This window comes from Enhydra lutris, unplaced genomic scaffold (assembly GCF_002288905.1).
Source record: "Enhydra lutris kenyoni isolate GAN:26980312 unplaced genomic scaffold, ASM228890v2 scaffoldscaffold71, whole genome shotgun sequence".
Classification (NCBI taxonomy): Eukaryota; Metazoa; Chordata; class Mammalia; order Carnivora; family Mustelidae; genus Enhydra; species Enhydra lutris.
Genome location: NW_019154155.1, coordinates 5,222,722 through 5,244,107, shown reverse-complemented (window position 1 = coordinate 5,244,107; position 21,386 = coordinate 5,222,722). Strand labels below are relative to the sequence as shown.

Here is a 21,386-nt window from a genome sequence, read left to right as displayed (position 1 = left end):
CAAATAAAAATCTTTAGAAAGTTTTGTTTTGTTTTGTTTGCAACTGAATAAAGATTCAGACCATAGGAGGTTCAGAGGAAGCCAGCCATGCTGGCTACTGTTTTTCTCTTTGAGATTTGCATTCAGATTTATCAAGGGACACATAACATGCCAAGTATGAAGGAGGAAACTTCGAAAGAATGTAGTATTTTTTCCCTCAACGCACTCCAGTCACACCCAGCAATGACCACAGATATGTTGAAGTTCGATCTGGCTGTGTCCTTGCAACATTCTGAGCGGAGTATTCACCTCCTATGGAATCTGCAAAACACTGAAGGGTCTGTTCTCAGTAATCTGTTATCTGGCCTTCAGCCCAGTTAATTCACTGGAGCTGAGCAGGAAGAGAAGACCAAGAGTAAGAAGTGAATGGAAATCTTTTGGGATTCCCTTAAGTACTGACACTCAAATGATGCATAAAATTGGAACCATTGCTTTTTAAGGATATGCACTTGAATACTAAGCATACACAAAAATGCTCAACCTCTTTCAAAATGAGAGGAATGTCAGAAGTACATCAACACACACACACACACACACACACACACACACAATTTTAACTTAGTCGATGGACAAAGATCAAAAAGGTTGATAATATACTCTGCAGCTGGCAAAGCAGTAAGTGAATACTCCCGTATGTTTCTCTTGGGGGTATATATTGGCATAATACCTGTGGTCAGGTCTAAGATTTGATTTTACCCTACTTATAAGCTAAGAAGTTAGCCTGTCACTCTTTCATGAATCCTGAAATAAGACAAGGGACTCCAGGATCAGACACACAGGACTTTATTACTCACAGAACATTAAGCAGCATGAGCACTGGTGTGTTTGCACAGATCTCCTTGCCTCCAAGTCCCACAGGGGAAGCGCAAGAGACCCAGAGGGATTCTGCTGAGGTACACTGAGCCTGAGGAACCTACCCCTTTTATAGCAAGCAATAAGGAAACATTTTTTATTTTATTTATTTTTTTTTGGTCTTAGAGGGAGACATTACTCCCCCACTCAGGGTTCCTCGCTACAAACCCTAACCTGAGAAACAGTCCATGTGAAAAGTGGTCAGGGCCTTGCCTTCTTGGTATACCCAAGAATGCATAGGAGAGAGCCATGGAAGGGTTCTCCCAAGATCTCTGCTGGGCAATCTGGCAATAAAAATTACAAATATACTTAACTTTTGACCTAGCAATTCCACCTCTAGGAAACTACCCTATATATGTACTTGCACATGCACAAAATGATGGCTATAGTGGTTATTTATTCCAGTATTATTTATAACAGAAAAAGATCAGAAACTGAAATGTCTGTTGATATGGGACTTTGCTGGATTGATTATAATACACCTTCATGATGAAATACCACATAGTATAATAAAACATGATGAGTGATAACTTAGACTGCCAAGTGAAGAAAACAGATGCAGAAAGCATTCATAACATTCTCCCATTTGTGTAAAAGAGGTAAAATGTATGCATTTTCTTGCGCTGTGTATGCATGAAGTTTCATTTAAGGACACACAATAAACTGTGAGAGGTGAATTGAATGGCTAGAAAAAGGAGTAGGAGACATTTTCTTGTATATCCTTTTACGTGTTTTGGTTTTGAAACTATATAACTATTCAAAAGAGTAACTGAAAGAAAATAAACTATCTTCTGAAATTCCACCAAGCATTTTATTTATTTCTAAAAGATTTTATTTGAGAGAGAGAGAGAGACAGAGCATAAGCAGTGTGAGGGGCAGAAGGAGAAGCAGGCTCTTCACTGAACAAGGAGCCTGATGTAGGCTCGATCCCAGGACCCGCATCATGACCTGAGAGGAAGGCAAACGCTTAACTGACTGAGCTACCCAGGCGTCCACATTTTGATTTTTGAACCATGCGATTATAACTATTCAAAAGATTAACAGAAAGAACACAAACTATAATATTTTCTGAAATTCCATCAACCATTTTAAACCAAAGTTCAGGGAGTTACTGTAGTCCTCTTAGTTTAAGTGTCTCATGAAGGGTAATCAACTCCTGATCAGGATTTATTTTATCACCCACCATACATATTTGATATCCCACTTAATCCACCTGCTGATCCTAGTGAAGTATATTTTGTCAATGTCTTATGGAAGAGAAGATAGGTCACAGAACCATACCCTGACCTGGACTTTCTGTGTATAACCTGAAAACCCATTTTTCCCACACCCGACCCTTCCCTTCCTGAGCCAGAACCCTGTCTGGGGAGGCTCTTCTCCCTCCCTCTCATGACAGTGCCTCCATCAGCAGTTGGCAGTCCTGGCTGCATACGGATCACTGAGAAACACATTGATAAGAGCAAGAAATTACAGATTCCAGTATGACATCACACCAAGGGATTTGGATTCAAACTTTTAATAATAAATTGTGCCAGTAGAAGCTTTTCAAAGGCAATGATATATCAATAAATAATAGTTAAATTGAGTTCCTGAGAAAGAACCTACCACATGAAAGTATGTCAGAGCGCTGTAAATAACAGGGCGTTACTATAAAATAGCGAAAATACTGACAGTCACGATACAAGCACAGCAGACTTCAGAATTTGCCATTCATACAAATGTAAACCAGTACACAGTAATTTTTTTTGTTTGTTTTTTCTTAGTTTAGACATTGATAAACTTGTAAGTGTTGTTGCCTAGATATATACTAAATAATGGATACATTATGCTAAAAAATTCAAGGAAAAATATGTGGAATAACATAATGAAAAATATGACGCATCAGATTTTTAAAAAGCAAAAAAGAATTGAACTTTTTACTGAGAAATAAATCACTTTAAATAGGAATCATACTAATTTGAAATAAGGAATATTTTGTGTGTTTATCTATGTAGTTATATATACATCTACACTTCTAAGAAAATACGTATGGCTTAATTATTTTTTTATTCCAATGTCACTTTGAATAATCCTTGCTGTTTTACAAAGATTAGAAAAGTGTATTTTTAAAACCAAGTTAAGATTGATACTTCAAAGCACACCAAAAAAAAAAGTTAAAAGAATTAAATTTCATCATGGTCGTAACACCTCCCTTGTCTACAATGACAGGAGGAATGACATCACGCAAACTGTTCAGTGCGGGCAGTGTGCTGGCAGCCGGGCCGTGGCTACAGGGTTCCACATATCAGCTATGCCAAGGAGAGTATACTGACTAGCGAAATGGACAGAGTTCGATGATTAATTTAATATTTTTGGGCATAGCTAAATTAATCCCTTTTGATGTATGTAAGTTTAGTATATGACAAATATTTAAGTTTACCCCCCAAAGAATCCAATCATACCCAAGACGCACACACAAAAATCACTTCTCAGTTACACATCTGCATTTCTTTGACAAAACAAAAAGGGATACAATCATAGCAAAGAAGTCACCCACACGATACGTTATCAGCAAACTGTCTATAACATCTCATTTAAAGATACTCAGTAAAAACATATTCACAGAACCTGCTGTGAATGGCAAGATATGGTAATTTTATAATAGAAAAACCTTGCTCATGCAGTACTCTCTACACACCAGACATCTGAAATCACACCCACATAATCACCTTGCTCACACTTCCTAGTATACTATCATATGCAAAAAGCAAAAAAAGAAAAAAAAAGAAAGAAAGAAAAAGCAGCTTTTAACATTATATCACAATTTTGAAATGTGGGAAAAAATATAAAACAAAAACCACTGTGTGAATAAAATGGTATCAGTAATATCAGAACAGTGTTACTTTTTTTTTTATACATTATTGCACAGAGATTTCTTATCACATGTTCTTCAGTTTGTATGTCTTTTCCTAAATGTGAATAAGTGCTATGGATAAAATACAAATGTAGAAAATAACAGCAGCATGATTTGTCAAAGTTAATCCCTATAATTTAGTAAGAAAAATGGCTATAAACAAAATAAGTGCTCTTTCTAAACTGTACTAAATTTTTAAAAATATTGTTTTAATGCAGTGAAGGTCCTCAAAAGCCAATTTCAATTCAAAGCAATGTTGACACTTGTCCCCCACCCCCATCAACCAGAATCTGCTAGACTTGAGTCCTTTATAAAAAAGCTTTTTTGTTTGTTTTGGGGGTTTTTGATGAAGACCAGAACTTCAAGTGAAGTAACCAATGGACTAACTTGAACAAAGCTGACCTCGACTCTCCATCAGGCCTGTTAAGAAACCAGCTCTGGGCCCCCTGGACCTCTGAAGCAGAGTGGCAGGGACTCCAAGTCACTGTCTACACATACACTGGCTGGCAACCTTCAGTCTGATCCACCATATCAGAATTTTCCAAATCAGAGTCCTCAGCCTGTGAAGCATCTGCTCCTGAAGGCTTTGGGCACCTAAAGGGATAGCCATTGTCATCAAAGAACCTTCGGAAAGTGAACTCATAAAATGCATGCTCAGGGTGTTTGTTATTTGGAGAGGTGAGTGTGTCCCAGGCCTTCGTGCTATCTTCACTAGCATCGTTCCAAGGGCTTTCTTCATCTACAGGGTCAAAATTTGAGGTGTCCATAGGGTGGCTGATCTTGGGGACATAGGGGGCTGGCTGCTTCCGGATGTCACTCGAGAAATCAATGGCCCCGAAGAATGGATGGGCCTTCAGGTCGTCGGCCCCATTCCTCCCCAGCCGGTGGTCAGCTGCGCAGCACAGTTTGGTGATGAGGTCCCGGGCCTCGGGGCTCAGCTTGACCTGGGCTGGAATGTGGAGCGTGTTCTCCCAGTTTATGACCTGAAGAGACAACAAAACTAAAGTTTTCCTTTCTTTTCACATTTTAAGTTTCATTTAGGGCAGTTCTGAGATAGTATGTAATGATATGGCTTTTAACTAATTGGACTTTGACGATGGGAGGATATTTAGAATAGATCGAGGAGCAGCAGGTGCAAAGCTGAGCAGCTATCAAAGGCCAACATGGGTAAGTAGCAGGCTCACAGCCTGAGGCGGAGGGTGCGTAAGCCAAACAGACCATAATAGACGGACTTTCTTCTATCAGAAATACAGATTCAAATTAAAACCACATTGAGATATCACCTTACACCACTTAGAATGGCCAAAATTAGCAAGACAGGAAACAACATGTGTTGGAGGGGATGTGGAGAAAGGGGAATCCTCTTATACTGTTGGTGGGAATGCAAGTTGGTGCAGCCACTTTGGAGAACAGTGTGGAGATTCCTCAAGAAATTAAACATAGAGCTTCCCTATGACCCTGCAATTGCACTACTGGGTATTTACCCCAAAGATACAGATGTAGTGAAAAGAAGGGCCATCTGTACCCCAATGTTTATAGCAGCAATGGCCACAGTCGCCAAACTGTGGAAAGAACCAAGATGCCCTTCAATGGACGAATGGATAAGGAAGATGTGGTCCATATACACTATGGAGTATTATGCCTCCATCAGAAAGGATGAATACCCAACTTTTGTAGCAACATGGACGGGACTGGAAGAGATTATGCTGAGTGAAATAAGTCAAACAGAGAGAGTCAATTATCATACGGTTTCACTTATTTGTGGAGTATAACAAATAGCATGGAGGACAAGGGGAGTTAGAGAGGAGAAGGGAGTTGGGGGAAATTGGAAGGGGAGGTGAACCATGAGAGACTAGGGACTCTGAAAAACAATCTAAGGGGTTTGAAGCGGCAGGGGGTGGGAGGTTGGGGGAACCAGGTGGTGGGTATTAGAGAGGGCACGGATTGCATGGAGCACTGGGTGTGGTGCAAAAACAAGGAATACTGTTATGCTGAAAATAAAAAAAAAATAGTAATGAAAGAGTAATAAAAAGAAAAAAATTCTGGAAAAAAAAAGAAATACAGTTAAGCAAAAGAATTTTGTGATTTCTATAAAAATGAAGAGGCCGATCACTGGAGTCATTTCTTTAGCTTATGCAAGAGATTTCTATTGAACCATCATGGTTTGCATTCAGTACTTATTATGGCCAAGAGATGGTCCACTGGGATTTTGTTTAAAAAAAAAAAAAAAAAAAAAAAAAAGACAACCTCACATAGGAGAATAAAGGTGACAGAACCTATGGTCTTGGCCTCATGCTTGTGACAGTCAACTGCACAGACCAGCCATCAGGATGTTTAGTAAATACATTTGTCATGAAGTTCATCTACTATGAAGAGAAAACCTAATGGACGTCTCTATTATTTATACTTAGAATCAGGATAAAGCAAGGCCAAATTATCAGGCTACAGGCAGGGGTGACAGGGCACTGGTAAGGCATGGAGATAGGTAGGTGTATGGGTGGGAGGGCTGGTTTGAACTTGAGTAGTTGTTTTAATAAAGCTAAAATTATAAAAGTCAAAGAAGAAAACAGGGGAAAATCTTCATGACATTGGATTTGGCAAAAATTTCTTGGATATGATACCAAAAGCACAGGCAACAAAACAAAAAATACATAAAATGGACTTTATCAAAATTAAAAACTTTTGTTCACCAAAGGACACTATTAACAGAGTGAAAAGGTAACCCCCAGAATGAGAGAATATATTTGCAAAGCATATATCTGATTGGGGATTAATGTCCAGAATATATAAAGATCTCCTACAATTCAACAATAACAACAACCTGATTAAAAAAGAGCTAAAGACTTGAACAGACATTCTCCAAACATGTGCAAATGTCCAATAAGCACACGAAGAGAGGCTCACTCATTATCATCAGGGAAATACCAATCAAAACCAAAATGAGATACCACCTCACACCCACTAGGATGATTATGATTAAAAAAACAAGTAAAGTAAGTGTTGATGAGCATGTGAAGAAACTGGACCCTTCATGCATGGATGATGGGAATGTAAAATCATGCAGCCAATGCGGCCAACAGTTTGGTGGTTCCTCAAAAGGTTAAACACAGAATGACCACATGATCTGGCCCATCTCACTTCTGGGTATATAACCCCCAAAAAGAAAGCAGTACTTGTATATGTACTCATGTTGACAGCAGCATTATTCAATCACCAAAATGTAGAACAAGCCCAAGTGACCCATCACCACATGATGGATAGATAAATGTGCTATACACATACACTGGAATATTCTTCAGCCTTATAAAGAAAGGAAATTCTGATATGTGCTACAGCATGGATGGACCCCAAAGACATTATGGTAAGTCAAATTTAGCCAGTCATGAAAAGACAAATATGGTTATTACACTTTCATGAGGCACCTAGACTAGGCAACTTCACAGACACAGAAAGTAGAAGAGAGGTTATAGAGTCTGGCGGAAGGAGGAAGGGGAGTTATTGTTTAATGGGTACAGTTTCTGTTTGGGATGATAAAAATATCTAAAAACAGGTAATGGTTACAGTTGTACAACACTGTGAATGCACTCAATGCCAATGAATTGTAAAATTAAAAATGGTTAAAATGTCAAATTTTATCACAATAAAAACATTGGGTTATTATCATGCAGGCAAATTAGTGAACAGTTCAGCAATTCAATTAGGATACAGATAATGTCAAATTGCATTTTTATTATTACCTGAGTGAAAACTAAGCCTTCATTTAGGGTTTTTCTAAGTAAGGGATTATTAATTTAAGGCCTAACATAGATTCTGGGACATGGATACTTCATAGAACTGTTAGTAAACACCTATATTGGTGTTAAAGTGCACTGTTAAAGGAAGTCTCAAAGATTTCATCAGCTTCTCTGTTCAATCCTTAAGTAATCAAATCATTTATTTCAGAAAATGGCTATCATTCTATCCTTCTAAAACTAGTTATTTAGTATTAAATGATTGACAGAGTAAATATTCTTTCCAACTGTTATTAGAAATATGTATAACTAGCCCAACCACACAGCTGATCATCTGCAAACGGTAATATAGCGTATAATGCAGTATAACAACCAAAGAAATAACTGGTTTCTTTAGGTCTAGTTCATAGAGTTTTCAGTGTTTTTTGCAAGGGAGGCATGGGTGGCAGCAGAGAATGGATGTACAGTGCACCTTTACGGCATCTCACTGTTCATGGTTCAAGATGGTGGGTGGCCACTGGTTCAAGTAAAACTTCAGATACACCTATGTATCAAAACACAGGTCTAACTTTGTGGCATTAGTAAAATAAAAATTTTTATACAGGTAACAATAATTATAATACTTTAAAATACACAACTGACAATCCAACACTATTCAGAATGAAAGGTCAAATGCTGACTGGAGACTCATGGGTTCATCAGAAAACCACATGTGTTTGCAGCAAGCGGATGCATAGGCTCATTAGTTCCTACCTTCAGTTGGGTTTCTGTGGGAGTAGGGGCCAAAAAGGGCGGCTGCCCCACCAGCATCTCAAAGAGAATCACACCAACACTCCACCAGTCACAGAGTTGAGTGTATCCTGAAAGACAGAGTCTCACTCAATTCCAACACAGGCATGTATTCTTCTCAGAGAAGGATTTTGTGAAATCCTCAAATGCTAACTGACTATTAAGGGGGAAAGCATGTTCAAGCAGCATACATGTTATGTAAAAGAAAACCAACCTACACAAAATGCACCTCCTTGCACGTGTGGCTCAGAATAGAAGGCAGGATGGGACACCTGCCGGGATGGTGCCAGTCTTCATGTATTCCCTTCTTTTCTACCATTAGTTTGTGATAAACACAGGATGCTTTCGTAATAGAACTTTCTAATTTTAAAAGCCTATTGTTATTATTAGCAACACTACGAATCAGGATTTTAAGTCCTTAAAGAATGCACAAAGACATCAATTAAAATAGGACTAACTGAAAAACAGCAAGTGCTACACCTGCCAGCCTCAAGGGCTTCCTGGGGAGGCTTGCTAAGTTGATTTTGGAAGAAGCTGAGGAATATGGAGCAGAAGAGGGAAAGGGAACGGAAACAACTGTCTCCTAAGACACAGCGTGACACACTCACGGAGCCAGCCCCTTCCTCACCGAGCTTCCAAGACACAGTAGCTGAGGCGGGGCACCCTGCAGCTTGGGCAGGCGGGGCTGGCCTCATCAAGGCAGCAGAAAAGGTCCATTTTTCTTTTATTTTCTCCCACTTTTCCTCCAGAGCTCTGTATCCCAGTCCCAGCCATGCTCTAGTCCTGATGTCACCTGATCCTTGCCAAGCCTGAACTGGGCCTTAAGACCTGCCAGCAGTGTTTGCTAACTCTGTTCTCCACCCATCCCATCTCCTCCTGCCCTGGTGTGGCACTGGAGGCGGCAGGGTAACACCAACCCGTTTCCTGGACTGCGGCATGTGTCAGGGTGCCAGAGACACCTCCCACCTCCCACTGGGAGAGGAAGGAGAGAACTACACCTTTCCAGGGCAGCGAGGCCGGTATTCACAACCACCTCTCAAGGTTAATTATTGTTATGCCTGTGGCTCTGAGTGGTTAAGTGATTTGCCTTGGATTTCCACAGCTAACAAAGAAAACTGACTTGAACAGACTTCAAAGACTCGAAACAACACATGTGAAAAGACAGACCACCGACCTTTGGATTTACTGCACTGTCACTACGAGCCCCACAGCTATCACTGAAAGGTTCCTCTTGTACTCAGTCAAATGAATATTTGATAGAACATCCACACAGATCAATTTTACTGAATGCTTGTAATTTCACACATACCACTGTCCCCAAAACTCACCTGCCAGCACTTCTGGACTAACAGGGGAGAAAGGGAGGAAAACAAAACTAGCGTTCTGTCATACTTCCTAACCAACTGGATAGACTATAAGCAGCTAGGAACCTGGGCATGTATGGTTCAGGCAGACTGAATAGTGTCCCTGTGCCCTCAGAGTTGTTTCTGTCAAAACCAGTTGTGGAGATTCTCTTGGATTCTAGACAGAAAGCCCACACCCTAAACCCAATCTATCCCAGCCAAAGCTAGTGAGGCAGGTCTAATGGTGTGTGTCCTCTTTCACCCCAGAAGCCACAGCAGCTGCAAAACAGATGTGAGACACGCTGGAGGCCTGTGAGGGAAATAATTTCCTCTCGGGCTTCCACGAGTACAAAAATACAATGAGAACATTCAGCCTTGGAAAGCTGGAGCTGGAGAGACTCAGAGGTCATCTGGTTCCACAGGTTTGAAGTCAAGATGGCTGCCAGTTGGGCAGCTGCCTGTGGCCGGAAGCACAAACCTTTTCGGAGGAGCACTTCCGGCGCAATGTAATTTGGGGTCCCAACCAGGGAGTGCGCCAGACACCTCTGGTGCTGCTTCCTGGCTCTCTGCTCCAGAGTCTTCAGCCTGTCTCCACATCGACAATTAGACACGTCATCCCAGAGGTCGCTGGGTTCCATGCTGTCCTGTCTGATGTGGCTCCCTTTCACCCAGAAATCAGGGGCAGTGAAAGAAGAGAATAAAAAACAAAGTGAATTTCCACTATTCAGTGATGCAACAAATCCACAACTTCAAAGGGGGAAAGTAATTCAGTTCAGCTCCAGACATATTACAAGAAAGGATCCTCCCCAGCTGCTCTGCAGGGGTGGTCCATGATTCCTGGGTGTGAGTTTCAAGTCAAGAGGTAACAAACACTAAGAACGATGGATGAGGCAATGAGAAGAGCTGGGTGCTGTGCAGGGTGACAGCGTGATGTGCCAGGAGAAAAGCTCAGGTAACTATGGGAATACCAGACATAGCACTCTGGCCAAAGTCTACTACCTGTCTGACAAGACATGTTTTAAGATGAGCATGGAAAAGCATGAGACGATTTAAAAAAATATAAACAAAAGTGGCTTTAATGCCAGAAAATGGGAAAGATGAAATGATTTAGGATTAGTTTTGAGTTAAAAAATAAATGCATGAGGCTCAATCGATAAAGCATGCAACTCTTGATCTCGGGGTTGTGAGTTCAAGCCCGTTACGTGTAAAGATTACTTAAAAAAAAAATCTTACTAAAAAAATAATAGATGACTGAGCCATGGTATTAAAATAACTATCTCAAGAAATGGAGTCATAAGTAAGCTAATGGCCAGCAGAACTATAGAAGATGGAGTTAACCTATATCTGTTCTTACAGATACCTATAGAGAGAGTCATATTAACTAGAAGAGAGGACTCTTAGGAGGTTGTGAGATTTAATTTTTTAAGGCTCATTTTATAAGGGCATAGTGATGGTTTCCACAAAGGTCCCATGACACCCCATAGCCTATTGTCCTAAAAATACTATAGTAAAACTTGAGTCCATTCATTTAAAAAACTTCTTTTTTTCACATATCATACTACTGCTTCAGGGAGAAAAGGATGTCATGACAAATTATAAAATAATGGAAAACAGATAATTTCAAATGATCAGGAACCACCCAGATGGGAAAGAGTTGCCTTAGATGGTTTAGTTATGTCTAGATGTAGAAGGTGGATGTGGCACGTCTAAGACAATACCTTTCTGGTAGTATTTGGAATTGTGAGTCCACCTGAACCCAGTGCAGAGGCCAAAATCTGTCAGTTTGATGTGGCCATCAAGATCTATCAAAATGTTGTCTGGCTTAATGTCTCGGTGGATAAAGCCCATCTTGTGGACACTCTCAATGGCCAGAGTCAACTCGGCGATGTAGAAGCGGGCCAGGTGCTCAGGGAAGACCTCCATCCGGATCAGCAGGCTCATCATGTCTCCCCCTGGGATATAGTCCATCACAAAGTACAGGCTGTCCTTGTCTTGGAAGGAGTAGTAGAGTTTGACCACCCACTCGTTGTCTGCCTCAGCCAGGATGTCCCTCTCAGCCTTGACATGAGCCACCTGATTTCGGTTCAGGACATCCTTCTTCCTCAGGGTCTTCATGGCATACAGGGCATGAGTGTCCACCTTACAAGCAAGGCATACTTCTCCAAAGGCACCGATTCCCAGGGTTTTGATTTTCACGAACATGGACTTGTCCATTTTGGCCCTCTTCAGCCTGTTGTAATTAGACTCCTTCTGGTAGAGGATCTTCCTCATCTGTTCCTGCTCAGCTTCACAGAGTCCAGCCTGTGGGGAAGGAAAACAAGGAAGTCATGTTAGAGGAGTCCGTGGGAGGAAACAGATGGGACAGGAGATACAAGGGTCCTAACTTAATTTATAGAAACAAGAACACTGAATGGGTCCGGTATACTATAAGCAAGACAACAACTGGTTCTGTTCTTTATATGCTTATGTAGACACAAGTCTGGAATCTAAAAGAAAGACAAAACGGGTGATTTTAGGCTCCAAAAAAAAAAAATATAAAAAAAAAAAAACAAAAAAAAAAAAAAAAAAAAAAGGGACCACAAAGTTCCTAGAACTCTAAGAGCAATCTAATAATTTAATAGCTTAAGGAAAATGGGAACAAGGAAAAGTCAATGAAAATGGAAGAGTGGAAAGGAAGGACACAGATTTGATTTTTAGAATTTGGAATGACTGGCTTTGTATGATTTAAATTTACTGTAACATTTTATTTATTTTTTTTAATTATTTATTTGACAGACAGAGATCACAAGTAGGCAGAGAGGCAAGCAGAGAGAGAGAGGTAGAAGCAGGATACCTGCTGAGCAGCGAGCCTGACGTGGGGCTCAATCCCAGGACCCTGGGATCATGACCTGAGCCAAAGGCAGAGGCTTTAACCCACTGAGCCACCCAGGCGCCCCTACTGTAACATTTTAATTTAGATCATTTCATTATCCACCTTCTCTAGCAGATTGGTGTCAATTAAGGTACATTTAAAATATTATTTACTGGGGCACCTGGATGGCTCAGTTAGTTAAGCATCTGATTTCGGCTCAGGTCATGATCCCAGGGTACTGGGATGTCCCTGTCCCTCTAGCCTCTGCCCCTCCCCCTGGTTGTGCTCTTTATGTCTCTCTCTCTCAAATAAATAAATAAATAAATAAAATCTTTCAAAAATATATATTACTTGCTAATTAAAGGATACATAGATTATTACCAGATATATTTTCCCTTATAATCCCACAATTTCAATTTGTAGAACCTCAAACTTTGTTTCTCCTCTTTCAAAATGTTTAAATACCAGTTACTAACAAATTTTGTTAAGGAATAAGTACACACCATAAAAATCGATCTGGTAATCTGCCTGTTGGCTGCATCACACTCAGTGTTCACTGCTCCCCTGCAGAGTCAGGGTGAACAGGCAAGGGAGCCTGAAATATGTGTCATTTCTCCAAGGTGTTCACCCTGTAACCATATCATTGCCCTGTGAGATGAATCATTTGTAATAAAGATGCATAAAGCAGAAACAAAAAAGGAATTCTGCTGTAATTCCCACTACCAATTTAGGAAAGAGCCAGGGCCAAATGATAAGGACATAATTAGAAATTACTTTCGCCATTTCCTGTTCCAGCTGCAACCTCCGGTTGACCTTCTGCTGGTAGGTTTTTATGACATTTTCCACGTGCTGCTCCATGAAGAACTTAAACGCATATGGCGAGTAGCTCTTGATGCGAGATTCCCTCTTCTCTTCATCTCTGCTGTTTTTCCGAACGGGAACAGGAGAGGTCTGAATCTGCTTTTTATCCTTCCCCACTTTCTCCCCTTTGGCATTTTTGTGGCTCTTGTCACTCCTCTCGGCAGGCTCGGCAGCCTGGCTGCCTCGGAGGCTCTGCTCCATGCCCACACACAGGCTGTCCATGTCATACTGCTCTGACTTACTCCGGAGCAGCAAATGCTTGGGGTACGGTGGGGGCGGGCACCTCAGGTCTGGGCTGCCATAGTCAACGTCCAGCGGGTATGCATTGGCTCCCCCCAGGGGCAGAGGGTGCTCATCCTTGGAGTCCAGACTCTCCACCCCGGGGGTGGGCGCTGGAACCCAGGCCGGGTGGGAGGGCCCCACAGCCGTCTGGGGCTCGGGCCGCATCACCCTCACACTCTTCACTGGGTGCAGGATGTGGGCGGCTGTCACAGCCGTGATGGTGTTGGGGGAGGGCATGGAAGGCTCCGTCTTGCTGGGCACTCCTGCCCGGATGGGCACGGCCACTGGCTGCTGGTGGTTGTTGAAGGAGTTGGTTCTGCTGGGGATGGGGCCTTCGGGCAGGAATGCCACGTGCTGGCGGGGGGGGTGCCTCCAGGCCCGGCTTCTGAAGAGAGTCGCGGCGGGACAGGGTAGAGGACTGCCACTGCTGGACAGGAGGGCTGCTCAGGTCATAAAGGTCCACGTTGAGGCTGTTTCTGGAGGGTGTGATCAGACTCTGCGGGGGGCTGTCGCTTGTGAACACCTGACCCCGGGAGCCCATCATGTGCATTTGGTGGGCCTGTTTGTGGTGCGGGTGGGGCATGTACAGCCCTGTGGCCGCTCCCGTGGGTGGAAACGCATGGCCGGCCCCCGGCTGCACGGCTGGGCCCTTGGCAGCAAGGTTTGCGTATGCTCCTGCCTCCTTGTTTTGGAAGGAGGGGCTACGCTGGATGCCATAGCCCAGCGGCTCCCCAGGTACCAGTACGTGTGGCCTGTAGTGGGGGCCTTGCAGTGGGAGGGGTTGGCCCCCGGGGCCGGCCACTGGGAAGTTCATCCCTGCAGCCTCCATGTTTGCGGCATAGCCTTTGGGCTGGTGCTGATGGCCACCAGGCACGCTGTGAGTGCTTCCGGCGAAAAGAAAGTCCATATACTGACGAGGTACCTCCTCCAGCGTGCTGCTGCCCTCGTAGGCTGCCCCACTCATCTGATGGTAGGGTGGGAAAGGCTCGCCTGTTCCTTCAAAGCTTGGCCTCCGTGGCACAGGGGCTGGTGTGATGCCCTTTCCTGCAGAGGAAAGAATGGGGACGGTATTAGAGGGGAAGCTGCTCCATTGGCTCTGGCTCTTTCAGGCTGGACCCTCGCACTGGCCGTGTCCTTGGGGTCAACACTGCTGTACAGACTCTGCAATGACCCCAGGCCCTCTGGAAGGCCCTCCGACAGAGGCTAAACTCTGCTGTGGGCAGATCCAGATGACCTTCTGGGTCAAAGGCTCTGCCCCACCCATCAAAGGTCCCTCACAGGGACGCTTGGCAGAGCCGAGAACCTCTACAGACATCATCTAGGGCAGAAGCACAGCCAAACAATTACTTTTCCTGGGCTAAGAAGATGCATCAGCAAATACATGTCAAAGGCAAATGCAGAAGAAAATCATTACAGACATGGGCCTGCATTTCCCCTTGGAGCTGTGCTCCAAGACAGACCCTGGGACTCTAAGAATCTTGATTTGGAGAGCCAGCAGGCAATCATTCAAGGACCTTCTATCAACAAGAAAACAAGAGTCTGTGTTCTCTTAACAAAAAAGATACAACTTCCCACTCAATAGATGAATTGGGTTTTATCAAAGATCTTCTACAAAATAAGGAAAACTCTTTTTGCTAAATATCCAAAAATCCCTTATCACTCCCATGGACCTCAGCCCACCCAAAACTTCTCATCTGCTCCAGAAACATTCACTGAGATCCAGTGAGGCAGAGCATGTGGTGCTGGTGTGTCTGGCCCTTCCCAGGGGACACTGTGGGGGCTGTCCTAGTGCCATTGCCACGGCTGCCAGCCTGGAGAGCTGCCTGCCAGCCTGCTCTGAGGCAAGAGCGTGAGCAAAGGTGTGTTCTAAGATCAATGAAATAAACCTCCCTTTTCAAAGACTCCCTCATAAGCCTAAGAGAAAATAGAAAGAACATTTTAGATCTCACTCTGCTGTGTTGCCTAACTTTAATATCCAGTCGGGTTTTTTAATCTTCCCAGAACAAAGCATGTATACAAGCAACACCCCCCACCACCGCCACTGGAAGTACCGCAGGCTATTTCAGGACCCAGGTAAGTCCTGTGATTGGCCACCTGCTGCCTCCCCTCACAGGGCCCGAAGGCAGAGCAAGGCAGGCCCAGCTCACCACTAAGTGCAGTGAGGCAAAGGGCCAAGAGATAATGTGCTGGCTGGGGCCATACTGGACCTCCCTTCCTGTAAGTGGAGTTGTGTTTTTCGATCCCCCACAGCGCTGCAGGTCTGAGCTCACCTGGCGAGGTCTGCTTAATGACTCGCACAATCTGCTCGTTCCTCGGGTCCAGGTAGCCCATCTTGCTGATGTACTCCAGAGCGGCTTCAATGCTCCGGCTGCCGGTCTGCTTCAGAGCCCTGCCTGCCATCTCCTGGGAGGAAAGCACAAGGCTGCTTCAGTGGGTGGTGTCAATGCCTGTCATCTTAAAACAGAGCCACGCGAGGACTTGCGTTGCCACCATGCTCAGGACTGTTGTGACATCTGCCCCTCTGTGCCTGCTGGGGTCCTGCAACGTGCCGCAGACAAGTCTCAGAATGAGCACAGCTGGCTCCATGTCCTCAGGGGCCTTGTGACAAAAGCTCCCACACACTAAACCATAGGCTATTTAGGATACGTCACAAACACACTGGAATTTTGATGGTGGACCTGAAAGAATCTTAAGTTCTGCTTCTCCTTAGAAGACTTCTGTGATTGGACTGATTCTGCTTTGTGGGCAAACCTAAAACTAGAACAGTTTAATGTGAAGAATGGCTGAAGTCAGAGACCTTGGCTTTAACCTCCTCTGACCCCCAGGCTAACTTGGAGAAAGAGGAGGAGGGGAGGGTCACCAGAGTCATTTATAAAGAGCTTGATGAATGCCCTGAGCTGGCTATGGTAGCTGGGAACTTGCACTTGGGCTCCTGGTCTAGTGGGAGAAAGAGAAGCCAGGCCCTAAAGGAGCCCTCGGAGAAGTGCCCAGCATAGGACAAGCCCCCTAAAACTGCCTGTGGGATGAACAAGAGAAATAAGCTGGGAACCACCACAGGAGACACAGAGGACAAAGGTCAGGGATGAAGGACAAGGGTCAGAGGAGACGGGATTCCTCCTGCTGGTGGGGAAGGGCACCAGACACTGTTGGTGGAAGAGATGGAGGCACAGCTAGCTCCTCAAGGACCCACAGAATTTGGGTAGATGGAGAGTCCAGGGGGTATTCTTGGCAGGGGGAACAGCCAGAGCAGAGGCCAGGGGGACAGAGGATGGGCTGAGTGGCAGGCAGCAAACAGGGACATGAGAGACAGCAGAGAGGGAGCTAAGGCTGGGGCCAGACTGTACCAGTTACAGAGGCTTTCCAATCGGGGACATGGGGCAATGAGAAGATCAGTTTGGGTTAGGGAGATGATAAGCAGAGCTGGAGGCATTCCGAGGTCAGAGAGATCACACAGGCCAGAGCGGATGGGAGACAGGAAGGGACAAAGTGCCTGTTGGTTGGCTTAGTAGAGCAGTGGGCGAACAGGAAGGATGGCAGAGGTTGGCCTCCTCAAGACAATGATGGAACAGGCTGAGGCAGCAAATGGGGAATTTGTGGGAGGGAACACAGAGCACTGTGAAGGTGGAGGGGCAGGCAAGCAGGGAGGAGCAACAAAAGGCAGAAAGGGTAGTGACAAGAGACAAGGGGGTCCAAAGGCATAAGGGGTAGGAAAGCAATGCAAAGGAGATCCTGTGGCTCAGACAGGAGGAGAACAGGAGTGAGGGTGCAGGAAGATCCCAGGATGACGAGAAGGAAGCTCAGGGCTATTCTGGGCAGAAAGACAGTGGCTGTGCTAGCCAAGGGCCACTCTGGAGAATCAGAACTCATCCCAGACACTGAGAAGGAACCGATCTCCCTGGCTTCCCAACCAAGTGCTTTTCCAGGCTAACTCAGAGCTGATCACTATGCTCCTGCCAGCCCTGGGACAGGGCATCACCTACCAATGACCTTCATCAGCCCAATCTGTCTGTCCATGTGTCCTTCTCTGGGACTGGGAGAACCTGGTGGGGCCTGAATTCCACCTCACTTGTGGCTGTATCCACCCACCTAATGTGGCAATTGGAACAACTTCAGCGCCTAATATCCCTCTGATTATGTAATACTAAAATCCAGTTTTCCTTTCCTGGCCATATCCCTGCTTCATGGCAGGACAAAGCACACTGGCTGCTAACCTGTGTCTATATTCTTGGTGACACCAAGAGACACGACAAGATGATGGGGGGTGGGGCAGGGGGCAGCCACTGATGGCCTGAGATGGGCGGGTGGGGACATGGTAGTTGCAGGACGCAGGGTGTGTGGGGGCAGGGGGTGGGGAGAACATGGAGAGGCATTTATGAGGCAGAGGGAGAAACAGTAGTTAAGAACCGAGCTGTGTTTTGAAAGCAGAGCTTGGACGGATAGAAATGGCAAGTGTGTCAAATCCGATGGGGCCGTTGAGAGAAGTGCAGAAGTGAACACAGCAATGCCTCACCTGTAGACAGGAGGTAATGCTTCAACCTCCCGACTTCACAGCTATGTTATGCGATGAGGTCATGTCTGCAGAGAACTCTCGACAGCTCGGAGGAAAACATGGTATAAGGCCGCATCTTATCAGGATCACCCTGGATCTTTTGGCACCCATTTAAAATGTGTGCCCAAGGGGGCTGACCCTAACCACAGCTGTCTGCTCTGTCTGAAATGTGACCACCAGCTCCTGTCTTCTCCAGGGTGAACTGCCAGACATGCTCACTCCCTCAGCACCCGCCGAACGGCAGAAGAGTGCAGATTCTCTGACGGACCACCACATTCTCAAACTCTCCCTGTTTACTGGGTACCCATGACTTCGAGATTTAAATGTTTATTGTGCTTTGAATCTAGGAATTTAACCAAGAAAAATGAACAGGAGACCACAAATAATGACTGTTCATAGCAATGCTTCAAATCATAAAACCTAACCAATGCTAACGAGGCAACCTGTTTATTAAAAACCATCAAATAATCCAGGTCAGGCAAGTCTTGCCCCTGTGCGTTCCTCACCCTCATTTGGAAAATAAGTGGTTTGTACACGTTAACTCTCGGAAGATGCTATACGCACACGTGTGCAGCTAGGTCTTACAGCTGAAGGAAATCCAAGATCATTTCTAAATCCAGGGGAACACGCACGCTGCCTCTCATCCAGCCACCCCCATCTGCCATGGACTGCGCACAGACCCAAGCAGGCGTCAGCTGGTGCTAAGCCCATCCAACAGCATACCCTGCTCCCTTCACGGCTGCTGCGTGTGACCTCGCTAAAGCCCCACACGACTCTGGCTCTCAGACACCAAGCCAGCAGCTTGGACTGTCCCCCCGGGAAGTAGCTTGGAACCTGCTTGGGGAGAGGTGCCAAGAGAGGAAGGGCAGCAGCCACTGCCTCCAGCATCCCCACAGGGTGTCCAGGCGCTCCCAAAGGTCGGATGCCCCTCCTGGCACAGGTCAGTGATGATGGTGGGGCCAAGCATGTCATTATACACAGTATTTCTAATGTACCCAAGAATGCCCAATTTCTGCCCCAGAGCTTAGGTACTTTTCCTGGATGGTATATGCTTGGACACTGGCATATCTACATGCATGATGCACGGGCTAGTACACGCAGTCCCCCTGCCCCTTTCTCCAGCAGACAGACACAGCCATGTCCTGTCTGCCTCTGGACTATCTCTTCCTCTTACCCGTCCCTGTACCACCCCTGCACCCCCCACCACCCACACATGTATGCTCCTCTGTACCTTGTACTCCCATCTATTACTGATCTGTCCCGGAGCATCTAAAGTCTCCCCTACCAGTGTAGCAGCCCAACGAGCACAGAGGCAATGTCTCGCTAATTTTGATTTCCTTAGTACCTTCAGTAATAAGTATCTTTGGAATAAAACTAAAAAGGCCTATCACAACTATAACAGAGAAAAGGAAAACAAAACAAAAACCGAGGGAGAAAAGGGGTGACCTAATAAGGCCAAAGTTAAAGTGATGTGGCATGTGTTGGGACCAGGCGGTGACAAGGCCCCCCATCCCCCCCCAAGGACCACCTCATTCACAGGAGCTGTGAAAACAAAGTGATCATCCTCCAACCATTCCTGAGACCTAACAGTATCACTTCTTCCCACATAGCTTTTTTTCAGTGTATACCTTCCATGGAAATGCTCCATGGGCAGCGTTGCCCTCTAAGGCAGATCTGAGAGGAATCTGGGCTCTGAGATCTGGTGGGGCACCTGTCCCTCCCACCCTCCTTTGTTGCAGGACAGGGCTTCCATGGAGTTCAAGGGAAACAATGAGGGATGAACCAGGCCCTGGGAGGGCAGAGGTGCCCCCAACCAGGGGCAGCTGCCATGGCAACAGGACTGAACAGGGGCCCCCTGTCCCCAGACCAGTCAGGGGATCCAGACTTCAACATCCATCCCTAGACCCCAACTGTGTCTGTCTGTCCATTGGCGCCTTCCATCCCACTCCCTATCTCATCCCAAATCCCCATTTCACAAAACTGCTCCTCAGTTTTCAGTGGACTGATGAAGAAACAGAAACTACTGATCAGCCCATTATCAAATTCATAATAAAAATGACTGGGAGGAAAAAAAATATACCCCAAGATGCAATTAACAACAGCAAAAAGTACCTATTACAGGGATTTGCACTTAACAGAAGGGTGACTCTCTATCTGAAATTCGAACCTGGGAAGCTCAGAGATATGGACATGGCCAAACAGTGGCTGCTCATAGCTCACAGCGTGGAAGCAAAAATGAGCAGGAGCTGATATGGTCAAAAGCTAATCATGAACCCAATCTTCACTGTAAAATTTCAATGGAAACTACTTGGTTTTGATGAAAATAAAAGTAAAAACGGAAACAATTGTAAATTATCTAATTTCTAATGAAACCTAATGTGGGAGCTGACAAATGATGACCTTAAGCCTGTCCCAGAAAGTCACTGAAGCTTCATTGCCCACATTCTCCCCAACTCGTAGGAAGCTGTCCTGCCACCTGCTGCCCATAGTAGCCCATGCTGTCTGCTAGGCTCTCCGCAGACCCCACACAGTATATCTTGTGGTGCAGCTGGCTCAGCTCCAAGGTTTCCCTCCTATTAGAGAAGGCTAGAGGGTGACAGAGACAAGACAGGCGACTGCTCCCTGGAAAAGAGATCCCACCAAAGGCCCTGGAAACACTTCAGCGTTTACCCACAGCTTCCTAGTCAGCCCCAAGGAGCAAAAGCTCACGGGCAATTTGGCGGCAACTCTTCTGGACAAGCTGCCCCAGGGATGAGAAACTGAGAGAGAGGAAAGAAGCCACATTCCTGCGCTCACTAGTGACCGCCACGGGCCGCACACCACATGCCAGGCATGAGCAGAGAGTGGCAAGGGAGCTCACAGCCATGTCAGGGCAAGGACAACTGGGAAGGGGGCCGGTGCCCTCTGGCTGGGCGAAAAGCCTGTGCACAGGCAAAGAGACAAGTGCACAGACAGTCAGGGGGATGGCAAGAAGCTGGAGCCAGGAGATGCAGGGGGATGAAGCTAATACTGGGCATTGGGGCCTAGAGCCAAGCTGAGGAGCTCCTTTCTCAAGCACTCACCCGCCGTCAGTTCAACGTCCTGATCGAGAATTGTGCAGGGCCATTCCGAGCATAAAACCTGCTCCTGAGCAGGCAGCAGGATGGCAGAGCACTACAGAGCCTCGACGTGGAGCATGGAGCCATGTGGCCTGGCT

General features: G+C 45.4%; 1 protein-coding gene across 1 annotated transcript in view; it reads right to left on the bottom strand.

Annotated features, from left to right (window-relative positions):
- Nucleotides 1–2,403: 2,403 nt before the first annotated feature.
- LOC111159897 (large tumor suppressor kinase 2) overlaps nt 2,404–21,386 on the bottom strand; it is a 74,601-nt gene continuing 55,618 nt past the window's right edge. Inside the window, 7 exon segments of the mRNA XM_022522566.1 lie at nt 2,404–4,767; nt 8,269–8,375; nt 10,126–10,308; nt 11,366–11,948; nt 13,273–14,007; nt 14,009–14,685; nt 15,912–16,044. Of these exon segments, the coding sequence (XP_022378274.1) occupies nt 4,273–4,767; nt 8,269–8,375; nt 10,126–10,308; nt 11,366–11,948; nt 13,273–14,007; nt 14,009–14,685; nt 15,912–16,044 (2,913 nt within the window). The 3' untranslated portion in view covers nt 2,404–4,272.